The 16,629-nt window shown below is 31.6% G+C and overlaps 1 protein-coding gene across 5 annotated transcripts in view; it reads left to right on the forward strand.

The window, feature by feature from the left end:
• Positions 1–16,629, forward strand: part of TRDN (triadin) — a 377,090-nt gene that overhangs the window by 272,631 nt on the left and 87,830 nt on the right. For 4 of the 5 annotated variants that reach the window (XM_057489292.1, XM_057489293.1, XM_057489294.1 and 1 more), the window contains exon 21: positions 4,268–4,315. In XM_057489292.1, coding sequence (XP_057345275.1) covers positions 4,268–4,315 — 48 coding nt within the window. Of the gene's footprint in view, positions 1–4,267; positions 4,316–4,874; positions 8,806–16,629 lie in introns of those variants that run through there. The other variant, XM_057489296.1, reaches the window with a different exon arrangement.

Below are 16,629 nucleotides of genomic sequence, written 5' to 3' on the forward strand. Positions count from 1 at the left end.
AGTTATCAAAGTCATAAAACTGAATAAACCACTTTTAATTTAAAACTCCCTTTTTACCAAGTGTCCTTTTTACCAACCTTGTCAAAATAATGCGAGTCCCTGAATATCTGGCTCCTATATTCCTTTCCAACTTCATCTTCAAGTCATGCCCTATTTTTAATGCTTATAATTGTATATATTCACTTATTGCTCATGATTTCAAATATACGAGAAGTGAAATTCAGATGGTCTTGTAAAGAGATTGAGTAGTTAGATCATCTGAGAAGTGATAAGAAGCCTTTTTCCAGTCTCTCCACCATAATATATATCCAAGGACCCTTATATCCAAGATGTAAGGCCTTATCTTCCACAATTAATGATTTATTTCATTGTTTCAGTTATTGACATTTCCAGGCAATACCTTTAAAATCTTATTAATTCTTGGCAAGTAACATTATATTCTTATATCTTGGAAATAAGTTTTTCATGCTAAGGTTGTAGGTCCACATCCCAGAAGTAATGTATAAATGTCTTATGGGGGACATTTCAAACCATACAATGCTTTCCTACCATTTGTCAATTATTTACCAGGGTTCTTATATACCCCACATAAGCCTCACTGCCCAGGCACAACCCCTGCTGCTAATGGGTGTACATCAGAGCCTTCAGAGCTAGAAAGGGCAAGAAAGAAATGGTGGAATTGTATTAGGGATTTGAGTCCCTCAAGAAAATTGAAGGGAAGAACAATGAAATAAAATCCTGGGCCTACAAAATACAAACTTCTCCACCTTACAGTTTAGCTCAGAACTATCCCTAATCCAGGCATTACTTTCTAAAAGTGTTGCTTTGTTTCCTTTATATTAGTTGGGAACTCTGAAGTAGTGCTATTCAAATCTACTTTGTTTTCCTTCCTAAACAAATCCCTCCAATGTAGAACAAAGAGAATTTATCTCCTCACCAAAAGAGGTTTCAGATATCCTGTAGTATAGAAAGATAAATTGATTAAATTATTATTTTGATGCCATACAGTTAGAGAATCTACTTAACTTAGGTGAACATTCCTCAAATTTACCCTCCATAGAATCAGGCTTGTTGAATTTTACATCAGAACCAGAAATGAAAGGATCATCATTTCATGCAAAATGTATTCTTTTCTGTGTAGATTATTGGCATTTTCAATAACCTTTTCTGAGTAACAACAAAACAGTGCTTTAGGGAACTATTTTCCTCTACTTGATATGAATGCAAGGAATTATGAACCCATCATTTAAAAGAAAACTTGTTCTTTATGTGTAAATTGTATTCCAGTTGTTTGCTGAGAGACATTTACTCTTTAGAGAATTAAAGTAAAATAACTGAAAAATACATATTTTCTACATGTAGTTATAATGAGTTTTCTGAATAAAATTATTATGAATAAGATTATATACCCATAGGTGGCTGTATTATAATTACAGATTATGAGAGTTTTATTTCCATATTGATTTGAGAGAGAATATTCATAGAGGAGACTAATGTACATGCATCTTACTAGCTCCTTAAAGTTTGCCTATATGTAACTCTTTAGTTTGGAATTCAAGGATTCATTTTCTAATCAATTAGCTTCATCTTCTATATTTAGATTATCCCCTATCTTCTCTGTGAAACCCTCTGCCCCAGCTAAACTTGTTAACTTTCTTCTAGGCACAACTAAGTCTTTCCTACCCCTCTGCCTTTATTCACAATTTATTGGCTACACGTAAAATCTCCCCTTTACCAGGGAAACCACTAACACCAACGCTTATCTCTTTTCATTCTTAACTTAGAATTATTATTATCAAAACATATCATTTGTTAAATAATACATTTGATCACCAAGCAAAAATATATCAACCACTTATTGTCAGAAACAGTACTAGGTGTTATGATAAATGTATGCAATACATTTCTAAATATCCCAAGTGTCAAAGAAAAATTAAGTGGAGTTTTGGAAATATTTTGATCTAGCTGATGATGAAAACATTAAATTGAAACTTGGAATGAAGCTAATCAGTGTTTAGAGTGAAATTTATATTCTTTAAAAGCATTCATTAGTAAAGAAGAAAGATTGAAAATCAAATATCTAGGAAGACAATAATTTTTTAGTGTTGAAAATTAAACACAAAGAAAGTAAGTTGAAGGAAGAGAAATTTATAAAATGAAAGATGATACACTAATGAAATAGAAATTAAATTGCACAATAGAGAAAGCAACAAAGTCAAAGTTAGATTCTGTATTGAAACTGATAAAATTGATAGGCTCTTATGAAAACTTACTAAGAACAAAATAGAGAAAGCACAAAATATCAATATCAGAAAGGTAAAAGGGCCATCATTACAGATCCAACAGATAAAAATAAAAACATTTTCCAATACATTTTTAAAAATTAATAAATATATATTTTGAATCCATAATTATAATGCTTCCCCAAAGAAAATTCTAGCTAGATGGCTCCACTAATCAATTCTTTCAGACATTTAAGGAAAAACTAACCCCAATCTTACACCAAAACTTTCAAAAATAGAAAAAGAGGAAACATTCACTCATTTTATGGAGTTGTAATAACCTTGATAACAAAACCTAACAAGAATGGAAAAAGAAAGGAAGCATTCAGGCTGACTTCTCTTGGGAACATAGAGGCATAGACCTAAACAAAATATTAGCAGATAAAATCTGAAAATATATGTTAAAGGTAAAATGTAAAGAAGTTGATTTTATTTCAGAAATGAAATTTCAAAAAAATGAATGTAATTAACCAGAATAATAGAATAAAGGGAAATCATATTAATCATACTAGATGCATTAGATATAATTAATCACTAGAGTAAAAACTCTTAATATAATCAATTTTATATGAAAACCATTAGCAAATATACTCAAATGGAGAAAAATGGAAAGATTTATTTCTGAGAATTGAAATAAGACAAGGTTGTCTGCTATCAACACTTGTATTACACACTGTACTGGGTTCCCTAACCAGGTGAGAGAAATAATAGGTACAAGAATTAAAAAGCAAGAAATAAAACTCTTTATTCATAGATGAAATGATTATCCATTTGAAAAATATCAAAAGCATCTGCAGATGAAGTATTTTAAATAGTAAGCTAATTTACCAAGTTTTTTGTAAAAAAGTTATTCTTTCCTTCATCCTCTTTCCCAACTCCTCTTTCTCTCTTCCTCTCTCTCTTTCTGGCTCATGACATTGACTTTCTTGAAAAGATATGGCCAGGTACACTGTACACATTTTGATTGCTATTATTGTTGCTTCAGACTATTATTTAAAATGCTTTTATACCCTGTGTTTGGTTAAACTGAAAGCTAAATCTTTGACTTAACTGGAGGCCAGCTGGATAGTTGGATGCTTTGGCAAGAATACTTTAGAGATGATAGTGTATGTATCATACTACATGTAATTAGGAAACACAAGATGTCTGGCTGTGCCATTAAGAATGAATGGTTCTAAGTTTCATCAATGAGTTAAGAGGTGACAACCACATTTCTTCATTTCAAAGTTGTATTGTTCCCCTTGCAACTCTGTGGAGTGATACTTGGATGTGATGGCAATATTTAGTTCCCCATTCATCTTTCTAATGGCTGCTAGTGTCCTCTGAAGATTCTCATTTTAATTATACCGATTCAAATGGAATATACCGATTTCCTATGAATCATTTATATGGTTTTGATGTTTAAATAGGTAAACAGTGAATACTCCACTAACAGCAATAAATCTTAGAGAAAACATAGTTCAGGGAAAACAGCACCTCAAAGAGGATCTTTCTTTTTTAGTATTTGTGATGGGATGATTTCATTTCATATTTAAATGAATCTCAAGCATGACTACACTATCCTTTCAGATGATTAAGCTGTGTTAAACTTAAATTTAAAGGAGCATCTAGTTGACATTTTCAAGACACTAAATGACTCTAGTAATAACCTGGAATGTAAGTCGATTAATCATAGTCCTGTCAAGTGAAATTCTTTGTAGAGTTTGTTTATCAAAGCAGAGCAAAAAAGAATAAAACAGAGAAGTGTGTGGCAAAATGAGCCAGAAAAATGCAAGGAATTATTTATTTTTTCTCTAGTTCATTAAGACTACATTTAAAATAGGTTTTAATTGGATTACAGAGAAATAAGACATGTTGAAAAGCTTTAAAAAAAAATGTTAAGAAGAAATATTTGGCATTGAATGAGTCACAAAATTCTTTAGTTTTTGCCCAGAAGCAGCATTTCCACCTGGGACTTTTATTTAAAACTTGTCTCTGCTTTGCAGTTGTACCTGGGAAGAAAGAAGAGAAAACAACCAAGACAGTGGAGCAAGGTAAAAAAAAATGAAGGAGGCTGACATTATCTTCTTTAGAAAGACAACAGCATGAGGAGGAAAGCTCTGAAATGAGACAGGAGGAAGACAGTAACCTTTACATCTGTTGCTCTCTATAACTGTCCTTGCTTGCTTTTCTGTGCCAGGGGGAATATGAGGTGGCAATCTGGGCTTTTGTTCTTTTGTATAACTGAACTTTGAGTATAAATTTAGAACAAGAAAACTCCACAGACTGCTTAACTACATCAGGAAAAATGCTAAAGATTATTAGGTATAGGGAAATGATCTGGGTGGGTCAACTGGTAGACATTTTTCTGTTTGATTTGTGGTTTGAACACCTCCTAATAGTTTAAAGAATAAAGTGACACCATTCTATTCATGCACAAATAATTTCTATTGCTTAAAAAAATAGTATGTGCAACTTAAAGGAAAAAAACAGCAATGAAAGGAAGTTATTTCAGTTTTTTTATGACTTCAGTAATCAATCCTCTCAAGAAGTCTGAAATTTCAATGTTAAAAACCATGCTATAAATAATGCATTTTGTTTTTATTTATGCAGCTACATAATAAATATATCACTCCAGAATATACTCAAGAAAAATATGGAAGCACAGATTTAAAACTTTTAAAGTGATGTTGGTCTCTATTGGAGTTCATAGTGCTAATAATTTTAATTATGGCTCCCCCAACTCTTTGACTTTTTATTTATTATAATATAATATTTCTTACTTATTATAATAAAGTCAGAACTAGTAATAATTTTGTCAAGAAGGAAATCAAAATAATTTCCCTTCAAATTTACAATGCAGTTAAATTTCTAATATCAGAAATTTAGAATTTTTGATATAAATCTATCAAGAGAATCCTTTAATCCCTCTCATTTCAGAGAAGTAAATTAAGAGTAAGAATTGAATTACGTTAAAAGATTGGTTAAGGATTTATTTCCTTGGGCTTTTCAAAATAAAATCACATTACAATCACACTGAAACACTTTTCAAATTCATTCTGGCTTCTGGGACTACCTGAAATTTTGGAATTCAAAGGAATGTTTGTATGAACTTCTTTCTGAAGTAGGTACTTCAGCCTCTGAAATACAAAGCAGAGGAGGAGGAGCACTGCCTCCCAGTTTTAACTTGTTCACTGAGGCAAGGCTATGGGCCTAAATTTCCTTTCAAAGTGGAACTAATTATGTCTGACCTGCCTATCCAGTAAGATATGGAGTTCAAACAAGAAAACATATATGAAAAGAAAGGATATGAAAAATCATAAATTCCAGATAAGTCTATAGTGTTTACTCAGACATTTTTCCTTGTAAAATCAGTTTCAAAACAGATGAGATAAACTATTTAACTACTTTAATTTCACTAAGCTTCATAGTATTTTCCCCCTCTAATATAAAAGGTGCTGATTACTTATCTTAGGGCATTCCTAGATTGCTTTCATAGTCACAGCACATTAAGAGAAAATTGACTAGAATATAAAATGCCCACACTAATCATAGTACCTAACAGATAACTGATTGAAACATGGATTATTTCTTTTGACTTGCATGTTGGCATCACTTTCAGTAATTCTATTGATGAGGAAATACTCAGAAAGCTCTCAAATCCCTCCCCTTCTTGGCAGGTGTGGTGAGAAGCCAAGAAAGCTAAGGAAACAGGGTTTCTATTAGGCTTCAGAAATACAGAGGAATCACAAGGTTCTTGGGTGCTTGGGATGGAAACAATGTAACAATGTATTCCCCCCAGACCGGGACTCAGTGGTATGGAACAGTTGATCATAGTCATGGAAGCCCATTAGTTTATAACACAGTATCCGGGTAACCTTTACAGAAATGGATTAAAATATAACTAGCATCCTGAATACACCTATAGTGAACTAATAGCTCCCACTGCAACATTTCCTGGGTGCTGACTCCCCCCTAGCTTTGCAGTAAATGTTTAAAAGACATGGCCCTGCTGTACTCGGGGTTCAGACCTTTGGAGATCACTCACCTCTGAGCCCGCCAGCATAAAATAAACCTCCACCCTCCCAGACCTCCAAGTGCCGCTTGGTTCTTCAGTCAGCGATCCCGTCCAAGCTTTCTGGTTTTCGGTAACACTGTAATGTTTCCTCAAATAGATAGGAGACTAGAAATGGCTTTCACAGATGTGAACTTACTCCTCAGATGAATCTATAATTCATTTTTTAATTAAAAATACCTATTATCTTACAAAAGCTTAGAGTCTTGGTTTCTGTAAAAAAAAAGAGAAAGAGATAAGATGTCCTTTCAATTGGCTCTTTTTATGTTGACTTTGTAAGTCATTTCAGTTTTATATACTAGAAAGTAATGACCTCATAGTTTTCAACTAAAAAAAAAAGAAATAGAGTGGAGAACTTGCATATTTTTGTGATGGTATATCTATGACTAATAATCAATATGAAAAATATGTATTTTGTGATTTTAATAATGCAGAAAGTTTATTTGGGAATAAATCAGTGGCATTCTGCAGATTTCATCCTAATATTCTGATATTTATTCATTAGATGATGTTTTAAGACTGTTGTGTACTTACCTTCCTTGTGCAGTTTTTACTTGTCTTTAAAAGTATAAAATCTAAAACTAGTTTGTAATGCAATGAAATACAGTTAAATAGATTTTAAGGAGTTGTTTTCTTTCATTCAAGTTTGAACTGGTGAACTTGTAGGGGAAAAAACATGATTTTCATAATTCTTATTAGATTTAAAATATTTTTGGTGATTTATATAAAACTGTGTATATTGAACCTCTGGCTTAGTCTGCATTATAATTGTGCTTGGGGAAGATTGCTTAAGCTACACTTCATGTTCTGAGAAATTCCTATAGTAAAAGGTGGACTGAATTTTATGTTAATGTAAATTAAACTAGGTCTCATATTTTGTAAGAAGTAGAAATGTAGTTAATCTAACTTTTGCAGAAGTCCAAAAATCTAACTCTATTTTATCTCTAATTCATGTGTTTATCAGTTATTCTTATAAAAATTTTAAATTGGCTTAACTGTATTTTGAGTATTAAGAAACACTTTATAAATTCTTCCACTGTAAAAGCACACACACATGCTCACACACACACACACACACACTATTCCTCCTTTTTTAGAAAGCAATTACCTAGAAGCATCAGGAGACACAAATATTTTCCACAATAAATGTTACTATTATGGTGAGAGTCAAGGAATGCCAAAGATAAAACATTACCCGTGCTACTGTGTAAGGATTCATCTTTATATATTTGTATGTTATATCTAGAAAAAGTTCATAACATTTCATTGAGCTTAAATTTGAAAAATTAAATTTTAGTAGTTGCAACTGTTGTGAATTAAAAAAAAATTTGAAATAGAAAATTAAACATTTGCCCAATTAAACCAATGTATGAATCTAAATATAGAAATATTAGGCCTTATCCTCACTTTTCTTATCTGTACAATTATGGAGCTGAATTGGATGATCTGATGCTCCTTCCAAATGTAAAACATTTTTGTTCAACAAAGTTTTAAAGTGTATGTTCCTTACATCAGAGTATAGAGTCTTTTCCTTCTTTAGAGGAAGGTTGGTCTGAAGAGACTTTCATTTATAGGTTTCTGCAAAACTTAGATTCAAATGCTATGAAAAAACACACTTTATAAACTTGAATACTTATAGATACTGCGGTATCCTAAAATTAAACTGAAAATTTCATTGCATAAATATTAAGTATAGTTTTCCATCCTCATAACAATTGAAAATCACTTCCAGATCCAGTTAAGTAGAAATGTCACAGAAAAATATTCATGAAAAAAGATTAAAGAGAATTTGAGTGCCTATTAACCACAAGAATAAATTTGAGCACAATTAGTAGTCATTTTATTAAGGGTCAGATTTGAGCATGTGGATCATAAATGTATCAAATGCAGTTAATTTCCTGTAATAAAAAATTCTATCCTGCTTTCAACTAAGAAATGTTACTAAATTCATAAACACACTAATTTGTGTCCACCTGAAGAGTTTCTGTCTTTTTTGTCTTTGATGCTATTTTGTAAACAGTGGTACCCTACAAAATTGTATTAGTGTTTTAAGTTGTCACAACAGTAGGTGAAACCCAAGGGCCATTACATGCTTTGTGTATTTGTCACTGTCCTCATTCACTTTTTTGGATTATTGTACATGTACTGGTCTATTTAGAATATGTGATGTGTACTTACTATAGATTTATCCCATACTTCAAGTGAATGTTAACATTCAAGAGTAATGATCTCCCTTAGAGAAATGTATTTATTTAAATAATGAATGCTTCTATTTTATGGTATGTCAACATTATTAGAAAAAGAAAGTAATGATTTTACATTTAAGATCAATGGAGTAAAAGTGAAAGTTTAGTTAATACAACTTGTATTTAATTATTTGCTTGATATGTGATTAAAAATTACCTATTTGCACATGTGGACTAAGTCATGCTGTTGACCCTCAATAAATGTTAAATGATAATAACAATATTATTGATTCCTGTGAATTCCAAACTTTTTGACAATAATTTGTGCTTTGGTTGTTTAATATTTATTGAGCGCCCACAACAGTCTAGGCGCTGGGGAACAGGTGTGAGGAGCACGGAGTGGGCTTTGGAGAGAAGATGGTTTACGTACAGAGCCATACAACATATGTGAAAATAGTATATTCTGTTTATTGAGGTATCTTACATATTTTCAAGATAACCTTTAGCAATTCTCCACTGTCTCACTTGCTCATGTAACACATTTCACTTCTTACCCCTATTTTATTTAATAATTTTAGAATGTTTTCATAATTAGTTTATCTCACATATGGGAGATTCCTTTCTAGTCCCTTCCTCACTGTTTCCCCCATTTCCTCATCCCTTTAATAGACAGCTCTAACTATTACCTACACTACAGAACAACACTTAGTCAAAAGAAATTTGTATTGTTACAATCATCTGCCACAGGATGCCACCTTATGCTGTGTAACATTGGGTTCCTGTGATTCAAATATTTATTGGTAGGAATGCCATTCAATTCTGAGGAGAGTTTCATCCCCACTACTGAGCAATGTGTACCAATGATGAGATTCAGAGGTGACGCTATGTGAAATGCATTCATGCTATGCCTTTCTCTCAAAAGTTAAAAGTTGTTATTAATGATCCATTTTCTCCAGTAAGATAATGTGTAACTTGATTATTTTATGCAGGATATTCTATGAGAAAGTAGCAGTCACGACAGAAAGATCATTGCCCACATTCCTGTTTCCTTGCAAATATTGTCTTTCAATTACCATGAAAATGAATCAATTCTCTGCCTCTGGGTCCATCTTTCCCCTTCCTTTTCTTAGATACTCTGGGCATTGTATGAAGAAGCACACTAAACTATAAGATTTCTCTAGAAACCAACCCTTGAACTTCATACTGGGATCACCAAGTAACCCTGCTGATTGTCAGGTCAGCAGGACAGGCAGGCAGAGGGGCTGAATTACCTGATAGTACCAGAGTAGCCAAAATGCCTAGGAGCAGAATGTCACCCCTATTCTACCTTCACTTTCCCTCTTCTCTGATTTATCAAAGTAGTTTCTAAAAGGAAATGTTATCATTCTTTTAGGTACTAAAAAGCAGAAAAAATTTACATTACATGTGTGTTTTGCTTCATCTATCATAATTTTTAAACTTTGTTTGGCTTATCTCCCAACCATCTTCATGTAAAAGTAATAGAATGCAATTACAAACCATTTTCTTTAAGTCCAGCCAAATTTAATTGTGAAAAAGGAGAAAGTTGTTATATGATCTCTGAATTTAATGACAATGCACTTCAGATTTCTTTTGACAGTACTCAATATAATTTAATAATTTTAAAGTAATATAAAGCATGTATTCTCGATCATTGTCTACATTTTAATACTGGGTTGATGGTTCTTCAAGACATCCTTAAATCTATAATAGGCCATTTTCATTCTATTCATAATGAAAATTCTCCCTCAAATCCTATTTTTCCTCATACAAAATTTTGATAACCATCAAAAATTGGCATGTAAAAACAAATTTTAATTATTTAATATAGATACTTGAATATGAAAATTTTGTTTTCAAGAGCAAACAATCAACTCTGTTTGTTCCTTTGACATCCTAGGCTAGATTTTATAAAAGACCATGGAGACACATTATAGTATTTACCATATAACACCAAGAAAACACCTCCTTACAAGCTCAAAAACATTAAGTTTCTAATTATGTCTTTTTCTATGAATATTTACTTCCTCTCCTGGTATTATCCTGAAGATACATATGAATTGGATCTTTTTTCCCTTTAGGAAGCTTTAGTAGGTAGTGTAAAATGCTTATGTTACAAAGCTAAAAATCAGGAAAAAGATTGTTTCCGAAGATTTTTTTTCCTTTTATTGACTTTTTTCTTCCATTTATATATAAATTTTCTACCAAAGGCCTGTTTAAGTTAAAAAAAAATTGACATGTATCTTGTATAAAATTGTGTAAAACCAATTGTTAGGAACATCCTGGAACAAATTAATGGAGTTTAAGCTCCATTAGAAATCAAATTACAGACATCATCTGAAATTATCAGCATCACATAAAAATATATTGCTTCTCATTGGAAATTAAATTACACATTTTAGGTCAAATAATTTCAAGAATGAACATGAACATTTTATCAACATTCTATATAAAATTTACTTGTACTTTATTGACTATTACTGTCCCAATTTTTCATAGAATCATAGTGTAGTATAAGCTAATTGAAAAGCAGTCCTTTAAAAAGTGATCTTCCTTTGGAATTCTGAAATGTCAAAATATAAGTTAGAAATTTCTCCATCATTATAACTTGCAACCTTTGGGCTTTATTTCCCTTGATTTTTGTACAAGAAAAGAGGAGTGCTAGTTAGATAACCCATACTCAGCATCTATACTCTCATTAAAAGTCTTGGCAATAAAAATAATGATAAGCAATTATTAATTTGAAGTTAGCACTTGTATTTGGCCCTTGAAAAAGAAATAACAGATGAAAACCAATGATGATTAGAAATAATATTAACCTGCTTGAATGTTAAAGTACAGAGCTGTCAGAAAATAACAAATAGGGTTTGGTCTGGCCCTTTCAATAATTTACTCTGTGACATTAAGCTATTACCTGTCTTGTGTAGCCTCTTATAAGTCAAGATTATTTCACTAAGCAATCTCTAGAGGACCTTACAGTCCTAATATTGTCTAATTCTCATTTGTAAGAAGTATCTTTTATGCCCATTTTCACTAAGCCCAAGTGCTGAAGAATAGACTTATTTTTCAAATTGCAAGTACAATCCATAGAATATACAGGAAAGTCAGATTCAGATTCTAAAATGAAAGCTCTTTAAAATACTGTATAAATCTACTAAATAGAGTTATGATATTTAAAGTATTTACTTCACTTAAATTTCAAAATGTACACACAACTTTCAATAAAACATATCTCTAGAGCAAAGTATGCCGTTGGATGTCCAATCAGAATGGCATGAAGATTTTCTAATTGTGAATTTAAGCATAAGAATCAGTAATAATAGCATACAGGAAGTAGAGATTATGCACATATCACACACACATACACATACACACAAGAAACTAAAAATGAAAGAGAAGAAGATATTGTCTCTGGAGACAGGAGAATTTGAAGAACACAACTATGGGTGACTGATGGCTTCAGTTTTAGACTACTACCAAACAAAATGACAATGACTTTCTATGTATTGTCAGTTCAATATGTATCATACTCTCTTTTGAGCAAAACTGTTCATTACATTGACACAATGACAGAAAAAATGTTTGGATTTAGCATCTTTATAGACTCCTCATCACTGGAAGGATATAAATTTAGATTCTTTTGTAGGATACTGCACATGCCTTCCCCACCAATCTTCAATGTGAATTTCCTACTTTGGTTTATTTCTTCTCCCCCATTTTTTATATCCAGTGATCCAGCCATATGAATTTTCACACTCCATGATTTGGTTATGTTGTTCCTTATGTTGGAGATGCCTTTCAAACTCTTCTTTGATGACAAACTTTATATCCAGTTTATATATCCAAAGTTGATATCCATCACAAATGCCAGTGCTTCTGTGAGGTCTTTTCTCATTCCATCAGGTAGAGTTTGTCAGTCTTTCAATATACACCCAGAGTCCTGCACATGCATTTATATCATGATACTTAATCTATGTGCATGTGTTCTAGCTTTGACTGAATTCCACACACCTATTCTTGCTTTTCTAGTTCTCAGTACAAAAGAGACACTGAATAAATGCTTACCGAATAGATTAACTTTATCCTTTTAAAATACAAAAATACATTCTTCTTTTAAAATATTGTATCCCAGTGAAGGAGCTTAAACAAACCTAGGCTTCTTATTCTACAGGGAGATTTCTCTGTCACATGAGCATTATAGGAAGAATAATTTCTAGTGTGTTAAAATGGCATTATCTTTTGTTTTACTCCGACCAAGCTCTCTTTGAGAGTCTCAGACCTCAGCTTTCTTTTGTATATACATATCTATCATGAAGTCTAAAGTACTGGTAGAATGGAGGTTTCTAAAAAATTCATGAAAATCTAAAATATTAGCATATCAAATCAAACAATGTATAAAAATATTTATACACCATGACCAGCTGGAGTTTATTCCAGGTATGCAAGTCTTGTTCAACATTTGAAAATCAATTAATGTAATCCACATTAAAAAGCTAAAGAAGAAATACATGATCATATCAATAGATACAGAAAGTCATTTCACAAAATCTAACACCCATTCATGATAAAAACTCCCAGGAAACTAGTAGAAAGGCATTTCCTCAACATGATAAAGAACATCTATAGAAAATCTACAGCCAATATACTTAATAGTGAGAAACTACAAGCTTTTATCCACTAAGATAAGAAACAAGGCAAAGATGTCCCCTCTCACCATACTTATTCAACATTGTACTGGAAGTGCTAGTTAATGAAATAAGATAAGAAAAAGAAATAAAAGGTTTACTAATTGGGAAGGAAGAAATAAAGTTGTCAATCTTCACATATGATGTGATTGCCTATGTAGAAAATGCCAAGAAAAACCTCTTGGGACTAATCAGTGATTATATCAAGGTTGCAAGATATAAGGTTAGTAAACATATAAAAGTTAATTGCTCTCTTATATACGAGCAGTAAACAAAATTAAAAATGCAACACCCTTTACATTAACACCAAAAAAGGAATTGCTTAGATATAAATCTAAAATATTGTAAGATCAGTATGAGTTCTATATGAGAAAAATTACTGATGAAAGAACCAAATAATTGAGATATTCTCTGGTTATGAATGGGGAGACTCTACATTGTTAAGTTGTCAGTTCTTCCCAAATTGATTGATAGATTCAATGCAATCAATAAAAATCCCAGTGAATATTGAGAAACTGATATTGTGGATATCAACAAACTAATTCTAAAGTTTATGTGGAAAAAGAAAAGATTCAGGATAGCCAAAAGAATGTTAAAGGAGACGAACAAAGTTGGAAGACTGACACTATTGGTCTTCAAGGCTTATTATAAAGCTATAGTAGACAATACAGTGTGATATTCATGAAAGAAGAGACAAATAGATCAATGTAACAGAATAGACTCACAAAAAAATAATCAACTGATACTTGACAAAAAAGCAGAAGTAATTCTATGGGGAAGTAACTGTTTTCTCAACAAGTGGTGCTGGAACAATTGAACATCTGTAAGAAAAAAAAAATCTACACACAGATTCCACAACCTTCTCAAAGAGTCAACTGAAAGTGGATCGTAGACCTAATGTAAAATACGGACTATAAAACTCCTAGAAGATAACATAAGAGAAGATGTAGATGATCTTGGGTTTGGCAGTGACTTTTTAGATACAACACAAAAGGTACAATCCATAAATGAAAAATAGAAAAGTTGGACTTCATTATAATTGAATACATATGCTCTGCAAAAGATATTGTCTAGAGAATTTGAAGACATGACACAGAATGGGAGAAAATATTTGTAAAATATATATCTGATAAAAGACTATTATCCAATATCACAAAGAACATTTAAAACTCAATAATAAGTAAATGGAAAATCCTTTTCAAAAATTGGCAAAATATCTGAATAGATACCTCACCAAAAATATATATATATATAACATGACAAATAAGCATTTGAAAAAGATGCTCAGCCTCATACATCATTAGAAAATTGCAAATTAAAGCTATGAGATGCCATTTTATAACTTAGAATAGCTAAAATCCAAAACACTGATAATATCAAATGTTGGAGAGGATGTAGAGCAACAGGAACTCTCATTGACTGCTGGAGAGAATGCAAAACAGCCACTTTGGAAGATGGTTTAGTGATTTCTTATAGAATTAAATATACTCTTACCATACAATGCAGCAATCACACTGCTCAGTATTTACCTAAATGAGTTAAAAACATGTCCATACAAAAACCTGAACACAAATATTTATACCAACTTTATTTACAGTTGCTAAAATTTGGAACTCACAAATATGTTCAATAGGTGATTAGGTAAATGAACTGGTACACATCCATACAGTGTTAAAAATGCATCAGTTATCAGACCACAAAAAGACATAAAAGAAATTTAATTTTTATTTCTAGGTGAAAGAAGCCATTTTAAAAAAAGCTACATGACCTGGAAAAGGAAAACTATGAAAATAGTATCAAGTTCAGTGCCTGGTTTGGTGGGAAAGGAGGCATGAATAGGTGGAGCATAGGGAATTTTTAGAACAGTGAAACTATTCTGTATCATACTATAATGATAGATATATGTCATTACACATTTCATAAAATCCATAGAATGAACAAAACTAATCTTAATCTTAATGTAAACTGGGAACTTTTGTTGACAATGATGTATGAATATCTGTTCATCTGTTGTAACAAATGCACCACACCAATCAGGGGTATTGATGATGGGGTGAGCTGTGTGTGTTAGGAGAGCAGATATGTGGGAGCCCTCAGTACTTTCAGTTCAGTTTTGCTATAAACTTTAATAGGCTCTAAAAACTATTAAAGTTCATTAATTTAAAAATGTATATAGAAATCTCAAAGAACTAGTCCACAAAGTGAATTTCAAATTGAACTATTTTTTTAGATCACATAACATGAATAATGGATTTATTAAAAATCCCTATTTATTTTTTCTTATATTAATAATTTTTAAGTTAACCTTTTTTATATTCAATATATTTCTTCAAATTTTCTACATGTATCATCTCATAAAATGTTTCATGTTTGAACACTTGGACTATAGTGAGACTAATTCCCATGATCTCACATATATATGTTTGTAGATGAAGATTTCTAATTAAGTAAGGAAGTTCAAAAACAATATAGAATATTTATAATCGATATGATTGTAGTGAAAAAGACTATTTAAAACAAATAGATGACTGAGATTATTTTTAATAATTGGATGAAATAAATAGAAATATAGGTATGTGAGATTATTCAACATTTGAAATTCTTAGATAACAAAAACATTTTAGATAACAAAAAGCAAAATGCTATGTAAATATTAGATGGCAATACACATAATTTCATTTTTTTGCCTATGAAAAGTGTTATATATTAGCAATTTGATTTTATTTTCACACCTTACTGGGTTGGGATTGCCAATTTGGGAAATAACTATGATAGATGTTTATAATAATTATTAGGCTTTTGAGTAAAGATTAAAAAGCAAGTTTCCTAATAAAATGTGATCAGTGCAAAATTTGGCAAGTTTATTAATTTATTTAACAAATAACTATTGAGTTCCTAGTATGTGCCAGACAACATGGTCTCTGCCTTAGAAGAACTGTTTGGAGGCTCTGGCAGTCTGGCGGTTATGAAGAATGATGTGACGTAATGATGTATATGTGCTCATTCTTCTCTTGTAGGGGCCACCTGAGGTGCTATCTACTTCATAATCCACTATGCTCCCATGTAGTAGTTTAGCTCTAATTTTGTAGTCTTCTGGTTCGGTTCACATCTCCCATTGCTATTTAATAGCTGTGACTTTGGACAAGTTATTTGTTCAAGATCTTATGTAAAAGTGTCTAACTATACAGAATAACACTTTGTCATTATATGTGAAGGCAGGAATGACCACGACCTAGCTTTGCCTACCCTCAAGGAAATTACATTTTTTTAGTAAAATCTTTTCTTGAAACAAACATGGGAACTTTGACATCTTCAGTTGAACATGATTACACAAGGAAAATTTCATGGCTAATAAAGTTTTCTTTAAAAAATGAACACTTTTGTAGGAGATTTCAGGCTCAGTA

This window comes from Manis pentadactyla, chromosome 12 (assembly GCF_030020395.1).
Source record: "Manis pentadactyla isolate mManPen7 chromosome 12, mManPen7.hap1, whole genome shotgun sequence".
NCBI lineage: Eukaryota > Metazoa > Chordata > Mammalia > Pholidota > Manidae > Manis > Manis pentadactyla.